This window comes from Crinia signifera, chromosome 2 (assembly GCF_055691185.1).
Source record: "Crinia signifera chromosome 2, ASM5569118v1, whole genome shotgun sequence".
Taxonomy (NCBI): domain Eukaryota; kingdom Metazoa; phylum Chordata; class Amphibia; order Anura; family Myobatrachidae; genus Crinia; species Crinia signifera.
In genome coordinates, this window is record NC_139218.1 from 179833909 (window position 1) to 179848865 (window position 14957).

A 14957-nucleotide genomic window follows, 5' to 3' on the forward strand; every position below is an offset into this window, starting at 1 on the left:
AAGTTGGTAGCCGTTTTTAAGAAAGAACAGTGTCTTTGCATAATACTGTTCGGTCACCTGACCGGACCCTGGTCACATGACCGGGGTGGGACCAATTGTAGCCTTAATTGAGATGGGTGCATCTAATAATGGTGTCCCGGTACTTATGTAATATCTGGACTCCCGTTTTTCTTATGAGACCGCGTCCCCTCGCGGGGCTCGCTGCGCTCACCACGCTTCGGGCACGGTGGCTCGCTGCGCTCGCCACACTATATAAAATCATCTCCATGCGTAGTTGGATAGTAGGGGTATGAAAAAATGGGGTGCATTTAACATGGGAGTCCAGATAATACATAAGTACCGGTGTCCCTCTTCCGCTCGGCGTGAACAGTAGTAATGCCACCACACGCATCACGCGTCCTCTGTGCGCCGAATCGGAGCGTGGGCGCGCTTGATGACGCGGATGCACGCTATGCCGGTGTTCTGAAGCTCCCATGTACTCAATGGGAGCGCGATCACGTGTTCCGTGTCACTCTCTATGATTGAGTCTGGTCATTCATACTAGTGATCATGTGACCAGTTGCTGGGGAACGAGCGACGTGATGATGGCTGCGTACTTTCAAAAAAGAAGAAAAAAGTCATTCAGCCGCCACTGATGGTATATGTAATAATATAAACAGAGAGTTTATAGTAATATGAAGGGTACCTTTTAAAAACTTCTATACATATATCGATGGGCAGAGTGAGTAACATTAGGATAATAGGGATATCAGTAAGGCCACAGATTTTGATTGGGCTTATGACCCTGTCATTCCGATATACGTAGTAACATAGAGCTAACATGATTTAGACAGATTTGTAGGGCAAATAACAAGTTGAGAAAGTCGCTCAAACTAGAATTTGCTACATATATGCATAATAATCGACCACATTAGAATAATAGACATGTTTATATAGCTCCAAACTACATTTATATTTATAGCCACATTGTAATATGCATTAATATTGATAAGGCTACCAGAATGCAATTTCAACACGATCTGAACATGTCTACAGGACAAGTAGAAATTCAACAAAGGGTTTTTTTTTTTTTTTGGGGGGGGGGGAGATATATATACATATAATAATAATTATATTCTGAAGAACATCGTAGTGGTAGATCTAAGTAACTATATTGAGTTCGACTGCTTCATTGAGTCCTGAAGGGTATATGGATCCCAGTTGGTGCATCCGGAATATTTCTTGTCTGCATAGCTTCCTATATCGATCACCTCCTCTCAATGTTACTGCTATATGTTCAATCCCAATGATTTTGAGGTTTTCTGGGTTCCCTTTGTGGAATACAGAAAAATGGCGAGATACGCTGTCAGTAGACAACTGTTTCAATACATTCCAGCGGTGTTCTAAAAACCTCACCCGCAGTTTGCGGTTTGTGCGGCCAACATAGTATAGCCCACAGCTGCACATTAAGATATATATAACGTATGATGAGTTGCAGTTAATAAATCCATTTATCTTATATTCCTTATCTTTAATCCTTATTGTTTCAGTTTGGGTGTGGAAAGTGTGGGTGCAAGTGATACATTTAGTTCCACCGCATTTAAAGAAGCCCTTCGGATTCGGAGGAAGCCAGGAGAGTTCAGGATCACGGGATACAGATTTAGAGATGGGTTTTAGAAAGCTGGGTGCCAACAAATTTTTCAAAGAAAAACAAACATAGGTTCTTCAGGTAAAGAACTTAAAAGGAGGGGGTCCTGTTTCAGGATGTTGTAATTCTTTTTTATTATGGATTTTATATCCGAACAATGATTGTGATAAGTTTAAGGAGATCCATGCTAGAGCACCGGTGAATTATTTAGCATCTTAGTATGTTTTATTCCTCTGTACTGAAGCATGAATATCCTTAACCTGGACGTAATGGTGGAGTTTGGGAAACCCTCTGCTAATCTAGTTCCTTATTGACATGGTTTCTGTTCCTTTCTTTCTGATGCTTGCATTATGATATTTAAGAACGTGCACAAATCTGAAACACAAAATGATGCTGCTTTGCATACATATATTGTAATGGAGTTGTGGTTAGCAGATGCCAGTAGTCGCGATTCATGCTGAATTTTATTGGGACAGTTCTTGCAGGCCCGCCGTAATGGGGGACTGCCACTACAGCAGTCCAGGATCCGGAGACCATGACAGAGGGATGGCTGCTTCCACCGTCCACCAGCCACAACAACTACTCCAGGCTGCTGCTACGTGAAGGCAATAGGGGGCCCGGTGTTCCACCAGCCCGCTACTCCTCCCACTGACTGTTGCTAGCTGTCACTGTTACAGTACTATAGTGCCTGCAGAGCAGCCTGGATCAGGCAAAAAATAAAGTTACAGGATGAGGCAGAAGGGGACTGGAAAGTGAGACTGTGGGCTAAATTTACAAAGTTCTGTGAAAAATGGAATCAGATTCTACATATTATTTATTTAGCACCTTCTAGAAGATAATAAATAGGATCTGATTGGTTGCTATGGGCAACATACCCTCTTCAATAAAATTCCCTTCTTAGTAAATGTATCTCTGTGCATGGGTGTAATAGGTGTGTGCGTGCATTTTTCGTATAAATATAATGTAGCAGCGGATTGGTGGGTGAAGGTGTTGGCAGTCCTGGGCCCCATCATTTCTGATGGTCTGGGTCCTGGTACCTACCCCCTCACCCATGATCAATTTAAGAAATAAATGTTGCTTCAATAACCATCTTATTAGAAGAAAATTAAAAACCATGAAATTAATATACAGATATTCCCAACGTCTGTCCTCCAGGCCCACCACAAGGTACAGGCCAGGTTCTAGGCATATCCAGACTTGAGCACAGTTGGCTTAATTAGAACCTCAGTTATTTTGATTCAACCATCTGTGCTAAAGCTAATCTGTACCTAAAGCAGTGATTTTCAACCTTTTTACCTTGCGGCACACTAAATAAGACTTAAAAATTGCCAAGGCACACCATATGATACCCACAGGGCAAAACACATTGGCCACCACAGGAAAAAAACAAACATATTGGCCCCCACATTAAAAACAATCACACTGGTCCCCACAGGTAACACAAATAAAATACATTGGCCCTTTACATGAAAAGAAGAGACCAGTAAATAACATTTGAACTGGTGGTGGCTGTAAATGGGTTTGGGCATCTCTAGATGTGGGGGCACACTTGAGAACAGCTCAAGGCACACTAGTGTGCCACGGCACAGTGGTTGAAAAACACTGACCTAAAGGGTACACATTAGCTGATACATGTTACCAAGGGGGACCTGGCTGGATGCCAGAATCAGCAAGTGCATACAAGTTGCCAATGCCGACCGTAGCGAGCAACGGCAGGGAGAGGTAGTGGGTATTATGCTGCAAAGTCTCGCTAGCGATAGCCTCCATCATCCTGCATTTACAGACGATGGAGAACATTGCTAATAACATGCGTACATCCTAGAAGATATGCATGGCTATTGATATCATGCATATTGTTAAAAGGGGATTGATCATCTACGGCATACCTTCCAACATTTCCATCACAAAAATTGGTACAGGGGTGTGTGGCCATAGACAGAGGGGCATGGTCATGGGTAAACGGGGCGTGGTCTCAACTTTTCCACTACATATCATACCAATTTCTTTAAGTGTCCCATTTTAAAATAAATGCTGCCCTGGCTGTCCCTACCTGGAGCAGTCAGTCCCACCAGCTGTGCAGGATCTTGCTGGAAGATTGGCCGCTGTTAGTCCCCGCTGCCTGCCGGGTTCCCCATGCTGTTGCACATTGGGCCGCCCGCTGGTGACGTCACGCCGCCCACTCTTTGAACCCGGCGGCGGCTTGTGTTGTAGCAGCTGAGTGCGGTGTGGGGAGAGAAATCCAATTGGCCACACAGTACACTGTGACTTGTCTCCCCCAACCACAGTCTCCACCTGAGCAGGGGGTGGCGGGGCTGCTATGTACCTTTGCTGTGCAATCTGGGAGATGTAGTCCTGAATGGCCGCTCCCCCATGCTCCCTGGGGAGCAGTCGGCGGTGTTATAAACTACATCTCCCAGAGTCCCTCAGTCAGCCAGAGCTGATGTTTTAAAAAAACGGTACAGTTTATTTTAGCCGGTACAGACCGTTAAAAAACTGTACTGTACCGGCTAAAACGGTACAGTTGGAGGGTAGGCTACTGCAGGCGTAGGCAACCTGGGGCTCTCCAGTTGTTGTGAAACTACAAGTCCTAGTATGCCTTGCCACAGTTTTGCTATTTGGAAGTGCTAAATCTGTGGCACTGCATGCTGGGACGTCACTTTCACAAAAGCTGGAGAGCCAAGGTTGACTACGCCTGGTCTAGTGTACCTTTAAGGACCAAGGTTGGGAATTCCTGATGTAGAGTGTGCACCTTACCTACTTGGTAAAAGGAAAGTCTTCTATTACAGAATGTGCCCTACTTCTAATATGGTTCTTGCAGCAAATATGGGGAACATATTTATACAAGTTTTATTATAGAAGACTAACTTTTATAGAGCTTTCCCTATCATGCTATTTTTGCAGATGGCAACAACAAGCAGTGACAAAGGGTGTGGATCAGTTGGTCACCAGCAAGTTGTTAGACAGTCATTAGATCGACATGCATTTAGGTCGACATGTGTCTAGGTCAGTAATTTTCAACCTTTTTCAGGTCGCGGCACACCGGACAAGACTTTAAAATTGTCAAGGCACACCAACAGTTTTTTTTATCAAATATAAGAGATATAAGACCATACTTGCCTACCTGACCCTCTCCATGCGGGAGAAAATGCTCTGCACCTGGACTTCCCTGGTAATGTATGATTGGCATCACCTGTGGTGAAACGCCTTTCTTATCAATTACCTACCTCACCACAGGTGATGGCAATCATACATTACCAAGGAAGTCCAGAAACAGAGCATTTTCTCCCACATGGAGAGGGTCAGGTACAGGGGCGGATTGGGAAGTAAGACCAGCCCGGGAAATAACTTAAAGCAGCCCTAAAGCAGCGTGGCGGGACGTTCTGCGCGCCGGAGGCGCGCCCAATTTTTGGGGGCGTGGCCTGGTGACATTGGGGCGTGGCCTATTTTGCCAAGGCCACGCCACATTTTCACAGCTTTGGGGGCCAGTGGCGTATCTAGTTATTCTGCGCCCCCCTGCCGAAAATGCAGAGGGGAGCCCCAACCCCCGCCGGCTTCTAAAGAAGAAGTAATAAGGGGAGCGTGTACTCACAGTGCTGCAGGCTCCTCACACTCCCTGGCAGAAGTCAGAGCCCGATCCCCGCGCTGTACACACTCTCTGTAGACAGGCAGCATAGGGCAAGCCCTCAGCAGGCATCGCACAGCCCTCCGGCTACTGCTGCAGCGCTGCTAATCGAAAAAGGGACACTTGGAAAATGGCTGCCCCCATACAGCAGTATGGGGCAGCCATTTTCCGAGTGTCACTTTTTTGTATTAGCAGCGCTGCAGCAGTAGCCGGAGGGCTGTGCGATGCCTGCTGAGGCTGGGAGAGCCGGGACCCGGCACAGATAGAAGCGCCGGCGTCAGAAGACGGTGAGTAACAATAGTCCCGCAGCCCCCCGGTGCCCACACCGCTTCAGCGCCTCCCCGCCACCGCGGGGGCTGCGGGCGTATAGTTACGCCACTGTTGGGGGCCCAATGTTAAAAGGGCCCCTTTATATATTGTGTGGTTTACTGTATTTTTTTAAAGAGCAAACTGTATACCAGGAAACTTAAGACATTGGGGCAGATGTACTAACCCCCCCTTTGCGCTTCTGAAATAACGGGTCCCGCTTCTCCTGCATAACGAGGAGAAGCAGGCACCCGTTATTTGCTAATGTATTAACCACCCCCTAGCCGATAAGGAGAGCCGTTATGCCCAGCGTTAACGGCTCTCCTTATCGGCTCCCCTGGCGTCCTGCGCATGCTCAGTGCGCTTCTCCCCCGGGTCCGGCTCTAATGGGCATGCGCGAGATCTCGCAAAAAACGCGAGATCTCCTGCGCAGCCCGAGCCAGAAGAAGGGCTAGCGTTGTCCCCATAGTGGGGGATAGGACAACGCTAGCCCTGAGCTGGCGAAGTGGCCGTGGTGAATTAATGCCTTGAAGGCTGTTAATACATCGCCCCGGCCGTTAATCCCTGGGGGGGATTGCAGGGGACAGCCCCGCTGAGCGTAACTCAGCGGGCTGTCACTAGCGCACGTTAGGTGCGCTAGTAATACATTGGAGTAATCGTAATCCCCCCCAGTTAACCAGCGTTAAGTGCATTTTTGCACTTAACGCTGGTTGATACATCTGCCCCATTATGACTAAAGTGTATTGTGCCGTTTGAGGAACGACACAAATATATTCAAAATTACATTTAAAAAAAAACGACCCCTGTGTTAGGTCTCACTGTTCCTGTAAGAGCTTATTACTGTAGTCTAAGTGATGCTCCTCAGTTTCTGTTTCAAAAAGATGTGCCGATCTTACAATGCAAAAGATCTTGAAGTGACTCCATACACTGAGAGATCTGTACGATTCAACTGTATATTGATGAGACAGAAGGAAACCCGCTGTTCATATTCACTACTTTTCTGAGCATCTACCAGATTATAGAACATCTTCATAATGCCATTATCCTACCTGCAAACACTGCTGCGCTGCTACTGCCTGCCGGGGATCAGGGAGGAGGATGGACGGAGTCATCGCTCATGAACTCCGCAAAGGTGACAGCCAGGTCCACATGATGAGTTGCGCGCCTCCTCTCCTCCTGCCGCTGCCCATCGGATCCATCCCGGCAGCAGCAGCGCGAAACAGTCCTGCGCGCTGCTGCTGGGATGGATAACGTAGCCATCCTTCCTCTGGACCGTGGGAGGCCGGGAGCAGCTGTGTGCGCCCGCATGCGCACCAGCCCTCCCGCGGCCATTTTAACTTGGGGAAACTCGGGCTGGCCGCGGCCATCTTTAATTAGGGCACAGTGCCGCGGCCCAGCACTGAGCACAGAGAGAGATGCCGCGGCCCAGGTTGACAGGGTTAGCGGCCACTTCGGCTATAAAATGTGCCGGCCCACCGGGAAACGGCCCGGTTTCCCAGTGGGCCAATCCGCCCCTGGTCAGGTCAGCAAGTATGTATAAGACACACATGTCCCCATTGTAATTGCACATACCTGCCCCCCCCCCTTAGTCATTCCACATACAGTACCTGCCCCTCCATTGATATTCCAAGCACCAGCTTCCCCTTACAAATGACACACACAAATGCCCCTCATTTGTTTTTACAAGCACTCACCTGCATACCTCCCAACATGACCCATGCCAGGAGGGACAAATTACTCTGCTGCTGGACTTTCCTCTTAATGTATGATTGCCATCACCTGTTTTTGAACAGGTTAACTCACAGGTCTTCAACCTGTGGCCCTCCAGATGTTGTGGAACTACATGTCCCAGCATGCCCTGAGGGTTTTTTGCAAGCTCTTATAGGAAAAAATGTGGCAATGCATGTTGGAACATGTAGTTTCACAACATCTGGAGGGCCACAGGTTGAAGACCCATGGGTTAACTAATAAGAAAGTTGGGTACTTGTTTCCTAGCACGGCCACAAATCTTGGCCATCGGGGGTAATTTGAGTGGCCTGCGACGCGACCGACGCGATGCCCCCGATTTTTCCATTGAAATGCATTGAAAACAGTGAAAAATCGGGTCGGTCGCGTCGTGTGCACCTAAAAATGCTTAAATGGTCCAGACGCGATGCCCCCGATTTCCCCATAGGGAACAATGTTAAATGCTTCAATTTACCCGCGATGACCACGATTTCCCATAGGAAACAATGTTAAATGGATCAATTTACCCAAATCAGCATAGGAACAATAGTAAATGGGCCAAAAACACCCCTGAACATTGAAATGTCCCCCCAAAAGTAGTTGACGCCACCCCGCCATCAACGTGAACCCGAAGCGTGGCGATCGTAGCGAGCCCGCGAGGGGCGGCGGTACGCGTCCTCCGACCTTTTCATGCCCTACTATCCACTAGGGCGTGGAGTGAGAATAGAATAGTGTGGCGAGCGCACGCGGATACCTTCACAGGTAAACGCGTCCCTTCGCGGGCTTCCCAGGTGTCCGCGTCGCCATGGACAGCTGGGAAGCCCGCGAGGAGACGCGTATAACTGTGAAGGTATCCGCGTCCGCTCGCCACGCTTATGGCTCGGTGGCTCGCTGCGCTCACCACACTATTCTATTCTCACTCCACGCCCTAGTGGATAGTAGGGCATGAAAAGGTCGGAGGACGCGTACCGACGCCCCTCGCGGGCTCGCTGCGCTCGCCACGCTTCGGGTTCACGTTGATGGCGGGGTGGCGTCAACTACTTTTGGGGGGACATTTCAATGTTCAGGGGTGTTTTTGGCCCATTTACTATTGTTCCTATGATAATTTGGCTAAATTGAGCCATTTCACATTGTTTCCTATGGGAAATCGTGGTCATCGCGGGTAAATTGAGGCATTTAACATTGTTCTCTATGGGGAAATCGCGGGCATCGCGTCTGGCCCATCGCACCCGATTTTTTAGTGGCCGCGATGCCCGCGATGGCCCCGATTTTACCCCCGATGACCGCGATTATGATCGTTGTGGCCGTGCTAGGAAACAAGTACCGAAAGTTGTTTCTCCACAGATGATGGCAATCAAAATTAAGAGGAAAGTGCAGGAGTAGAGCAATGTGTCCCTCCTGGAGAGGGTCACGTTGGGAGGTATGAACCTGCCCCCTCAGGTGTTCCAAAAATATTGCGCACTTGTAAGATGGCTCTGAAAGGAATCCCCAGTCCCCACTGGAGGCCTTCTGTGCATGCGCTGGGACGCGCCTGGTGACTGCAATGCATATGATGATCTAATGTTCCCTGCTACGCACAGGCACATCCCGGCGTCACCTCCATAGGACAGCACTGCATGCGCACTTGGTTCCGCGCACACGCACACACACAGCGCCGAGTATGAGGACGAGCCGAGCCGCCCACCCCCACATGTCAAAGTGAACTCTGCTGGTGAGTCGCCGTGAACTGCGGCCTGGCGCCACACCTACCAGCTGGCCGTGGCACGGCACACTGGTTGAAAATGTCTGGTCTAGGTAGACATGCAAGAAGGTAGACATGAGTCTAGGTTGACATGGGTTAGGTCACAGGGTCATTAGATCAACAGTGAAAAGGTCGACATGGGGTTTTTCACTGTTCTTTTACCCGAATGTTGACACAGTCGACATGGACACAGGTTAAAGTGCACCACGTCCCCTCGCCATGCATTGGGCTCGGTGCTTTGCTATGCTCGGCACACTATTTTATTCTCCCACCACACCCTGGTGAATGGTAGGGCATGAAATATCGCCTGTCAGCACATGCCGGCTCAAAAAACTGTGTGAAAAACCCCATGTCGACATTTTATCTGTTGACCAAACCCATGTCGACCTAATGACCTTGTCGACCTAACCCATGTCGACCTAGACTCATGTCAACCTTCCTGCATGTCTACCTAGAGACGTTTCGACCAAAACGCATGTCGACCTAATAACTGTCTAACAACTTGCTGGTGACCCAATGACCGTATCCCGTGACAAAAGCAGAATTTTTAGAGGGGGGTTTCCAAATGTAATCCAAGATCTCCCACTCTGCAGGGCATTGGAGTAAGTACGGGAGTCTGCGGAAGTAGTAACAGCCCTGAAAATTGGTCTTTTTATACACTGGATACTGTATATTATACAGCATACCTCTCAACTGTCCCTCTAAACACGGGAACGTTCCGATTTTTGGGGATGTTCCCGCGTCCCTCCAACGGCCGGCAGTGTCCCGCTGCGGGGGGGGGGGGGTAGTTGGGAGCCCCCCCCCCAATCTGACAGAATAGACGCTGTGCGCATGCGCACAGCGTCTATTCGCGCCCGAAAATGGGGCACGGCCTAATTTGCATAAGCTGCACCCTCATTTACATACGCCACCTTGCCTCACGAGTGTCCCTATTCTTAAGGCCCCCTTACACTTGTTCAACTTATTGTTCAACAAATTGAACCGGATTGACTTGAGATTTATCCTATGTGCAGGAGGTTCAATCTCATCCAATCTCTTGGTTATACCCAATGGCAAGGGATTGTGGATTGTGTCCTACACATTTGTCAGACAGGCACATCAGATTTTGTCAGATAAATTGACTCAAATTGGATGAAATCTTACAAAATCTCACAAGTGTTAAGGTACCCATAGACGGTGCGTTCCCGGACCGTCCGTTTTGTACTATTCGATGCGCGCTCCCGCGCATCACATAGTACGGTACAAAAAGTATGTGCTGCACATACTTTTTGTACTAGCTAAACATCGTATCGGATCGCATTGCATGCACTAGGCATGCACTAGGCATGCGATCCGATACGATGCATGCTAATTAAGACCCAAACGGATCCGTTTAACGGACCGTGTATGGGCCCCTTAAGGGGCCCTTAACATTCAGAAAGTTGGGAGGTATGATACAGTAATTATATTAAATATTACTGATGGTTTATTGTATAGGCCGTCAAACATTTAAATAAGATAAGTGGTCAGGAAATGTTTAAACATATCATAATAAATAAATACACAAACATAAGGAGCTGGCAGTGTTTGACAGATCAAATGGGTGAGCACATGTACATGCATCAGGCAGGACCAGGCAGTGTGAATGGAGAACACGCTGCCCAGTCCGATGAGAGATTTCTGCAAATCAATTGATCTGCAGATATATCTTCTAGTGTGTACCCGCTAATAAAGTAGTTCAAATGATTCATATTTTGAAGTATGTTTTAGTAAAAATGACTTCCTGTTATCAACAATGTTATCAACAATGAGTTCATGAATTTGACAATTATTTTTAAAGAATTCTAAGACTGTATACCTGAAACTTCTTTTCCCATAGATACTGTAATGTGATGTTTTCAACACAATCCGTTGTACAAAGTTTACTTCCAAATACTTCGTGCAGCATATTCACATGATATAAGTGATGTTCATATTCCATTGCGTAAAAGTGGTTAAAGTCCAACAAAACAACTTCTTTGCTGTGATTTGATAGAAAAATATTTATCTCCGTCAGTCCATCCCATACTTTTATTCCGTATAAACCATGTATGAAATAAATCTCCCTTCCGACCTCCTCTGGCTTTGAAGATACACGAAGGTCGAAATAGCGAATACCAGACTCCAACTGTTCCTTAAACGTTAGATTCTGCGTCACAGACCATTTCTTCATCAGCTTTTTCACCAATGAGATCTTAGCTAAACGTTTGATTGATGTTCCCTGGTCTGGTGCAACTGGAGATTTTTCATCAACCCAAAAACTAAATGAATCGTGTGATCCTAAAGGAAGAGAAGCAATCTTAAAATGCATATTGATATAAATCACATATAGCAATACAAAGACATGGAATCCTGATGAAATGATTCAGTGGAGCACAAGCAAACTATATATAGATTTTTTATATATATAATCTCTCTCTCTCTCTCTATATATATATATATATATATATATATATATATATGTCTAGTGTCTGTGAGTCTCTGAAACACTGCCAACTGCTGGCAGAGAGTGATACTACATCTCTTTCTTACACATGCACAAATACAGAAGGGAACAGACTAGCTTTCTAAGCATTTGCTTTCAAGCTGGCTTACTAATGTACAAGTATGTATGTGTATATATATATATATATATGTGTTCTGTAAAGTGCTGCGGAATATGTGTGCGCTATATAAAAATCTGTTAATAAATAAATATAATATATATAAAACAAGAAGGGCGTTGGTTGTTCTCCAAGAGACCATCAATCTCAAAAACATGTATACACCAAAAGGTTTTTGACAAAAACCAGCTCTAAAAATGAACTGATTATAGATATAACAGTTCCCTGCATAGGAATCCTATTATCCCCAGATTTTTGCTTATTTTTTCCATACATACTTTTATAAATGCGTGCATCTGACAGGAAACCGATGGAGGAAAGTGGAGTTCTCGTCTAACTCCTAAAGACAGACACTTACTTTAGTGTTCTGCCCCGCGTTCACGTTGCGTTTTCTTTATCAGTTTCACTGTCACATGCACAGACTTCACACAGGCACATATACTAGAAAACGTAGGTGCTTGAACCCCGGTACTTTACGTACTACCTAAAATACACAAATCCATCCACCCCCCACCCCCCTCCCGGCAGGCCAATAGTGGCTAGTATAGGTTCTGTCACTGCAAACTTATCCAGCTTTCTTGACAATAAAATTCAACCTATGGTTAAAAACACAAAATCATATGCAAAGGATACCATATCAGTTATGAATAAAATGAAATAAACAATGTTAAGTGGGAATCCCTTTATCGATTGGTAATGGCCGATGTTAAAGCATTATACACCATAATCCAACATAAAGATGGATTAGATGCCTTGGAATACCATTTAAAATCGACTAATGTATCAGAAAAAGAAAAAAAACTTTGTACTTGAGGGCACCAGCCTAATATTGAATAATATTTTTTCTGGTATGCTGGAGAGTTCTATATACAGGTAGCGGGAACCGCGATGGGGGCCAAGCTGGCACCAGGGTATGCTAATTTATTTTTAGCCCATTGGGAAGATCGACATGTATGGGCAGGGCATGCCTGGGTTGCCAGCTTGGTTCTCTGGACCCTCTACATAGATGATATTCTATTTATATGGAGTGGTGACGACAAGTCATTGGCTGAATTTTGTACTTATCTTAATGATAACCAGCTTAATATATAACTTACATTTAGCATAAGCCTTTTGGAAGTTAACTTTTTGGACCTCACAATATACATAAATGATGGATAGATTAAAACTAAAATTTTTATAAAACCAACCGACTGCCACTCCTACATTGGGTTTGACAGCAACCATCATTACAATTGGAGTCACAGCATCCCCAACAGTCAATTTCAAAGACTGAGGAGGAATTGCAGCGATGTAGAGGTATTTAAGTCTCAAGAAAACCACATGGTGAATAATTTTAAAGAAAAAGGTTATGATCAAAGGGCCATTAACGAAGCCATGGAAACATGTAACAATCTGGATAGAGTGGAGTTATTAAAAAGTAAGAAACCTGTTACTAACAAAGAAAGTGACAAAGTGCTATTCATCAGTAAATATTCCTCTCAACATCACATAGTAGAAAAAATCATCAGAAAGCATTGGGGTATCCTCATTAAGGACCCTGTTTTAAAGACTGTGATAAAAGACAAACCACGATTTGTTTATAGGAAAGCCGATAATTTAAATAATGTATTAGTAAGAAGTGCTATTACCATCGATAAGAGACCATCGCAAATCACATTGAAGGGTTTCTATCGATGTGGACAATGTAACATGTGTAAAGTGTGTAAATTTAAAAATAAAGTTACCATCTAAACATCCAGTGTCACCAATCGCTCCTATGACATTAGGGATTTTATAACATGTGGCTCAATCGCTGATCCAATGCAATTAAGCAGAGAAGCATACAGGTCTGAATAACACCCACTGTATATCACCAGTTAATGTTGACTGCCCTGCATCACCACCAGCGGTTCGGCTATGAAAATTCTGTTTTTTACTTGCAGCCCCAGTTGTGGGAGAAAATTAAGGAGGAGCTGTTGCCGTGTCACATTCTGCTTGGGCTGACAATTTTCTCACCAGCAGGTCTTTGCGCCTTTGCAAACTTGTGTCCGCTGGAAACAAGAGAGATACAACGTAGGCTTTAAACCTAGGATCGAGCATGGTGGCCAAAAAGTAGTATTCTGATTTCAACAAATTGACCACCCTTGAATCCTGGCAAAGAGAATGAAGGGCTCTACCCACAAGTCCCACATACTTAGCGGAATCACTCCATTTTAGCTCCTCCTTCACTTTCTCCAGCTGCTTCTGCAAAAGCCTGATGAGTGGAATGACCTGCCACAAGCTGGCAGTGTCTGAACTGACTTCACGTGTGGCAAGTTCGAAGTGTTGGCGAACTCTGCACAACACAGAAATCTTTCTCCACTTGCTTCATTCAAGTGCATTCCACCTCCTTTGCCTATGTCATAGGTGGATGTATAGACTTGAATGGCTTTTTGTTGCTCCTCCATCCTCTGAAGCATATAGAGCATGGGTCTTCAAACTGTGGCCCTCCAGATGTTGTGAAACTACAAATCCCAGCATGCCTTGCCACAGTTTTAACACTCCCTTATAGCAAAACTGTGGCAAGGCATCCTGGGATTTGTAGTTTCACAACATCTGGAGGGCCGCAGTTTGAAGACCCATGATATAGAGCAGCGTTTCTCAAACTGTGGGTCGCGACCCCAAAGTGGGTCGCACCCATGTCAGCGTGGGGTCGCGACTCACCCATAGTTAAAGCTGGCTGGTTACTCCGGCGGCGCGTGCGCAGTCAGCTCTACACATAGTTCTGCCTTTCGGCAGGATGATTGACTGCGCACAGACGTCCCGGCGTCATGACGTCACGACGTCCGGGAGTCATTAAGGCTCTGCTAATAGTGCTCACAGACGCACGCTGCCGAGACGTACAGGCAGCTGTGAGCCTGTACGTGTATGCAACCAACCAGCCCTCCCCTGCTCCTTCCCAGGCACACGCTGCCGAGACGGACAGGCAGCTGTGCGCCTGCACCCACCAGCCCACCCCCACTGTTCTCACAGGCGCACGCTACCGAGACGTAGGGGCAGCTGTGCGCCTGTACATGTGTGCCACCAGCCCTCCCCTGCTCCTTCCCAGGCGCACGCTGCCGAGACGGACAGGCAGCTGTGCGCCTGTACCCACCAGCCCACCTCCACTCTTCTCACAGGCGCACGCTGCCGAGTTGCACCGGCAGCTCTGCACCTGCAAAAATTACAATGACCACCTGCCGGCTCCACCTCCTCCGCTCCGCAGTGTGATTGACACTCATGACGTCATGACGTCATGGCTTCTGGGAGATTTTTCTGTCAGTCTCTGAGGAGGACTTGGAAGTGAAAGTTGTC

The 14957-nt window shown here is 46.5% G+C and overlaps 1 protein-coding gene across 1 annotated transcript in view; it reads right to left on the reverse strand.

Annotated features, from left to right (window-relative positions):
- The window catches only part of PLCXD2 (phosphatidylinositol specific phospholipase C X domain containing 2), a 64521-nt gene that overhangs the window by 13925 nt on the left and 35639 nt on the right, over window positions 1–14957 (reverse strand). The window contains exon 2 of the mRNA XM_083173259.1: window positions 10859–11319. Coding sequence (XP_083029385.1) covers window positions 10859–11319 — 461 coding nt within the window. The remainder of the gene's footprint in view (window positions 1–10858; window positions 11320–14957) is intronic.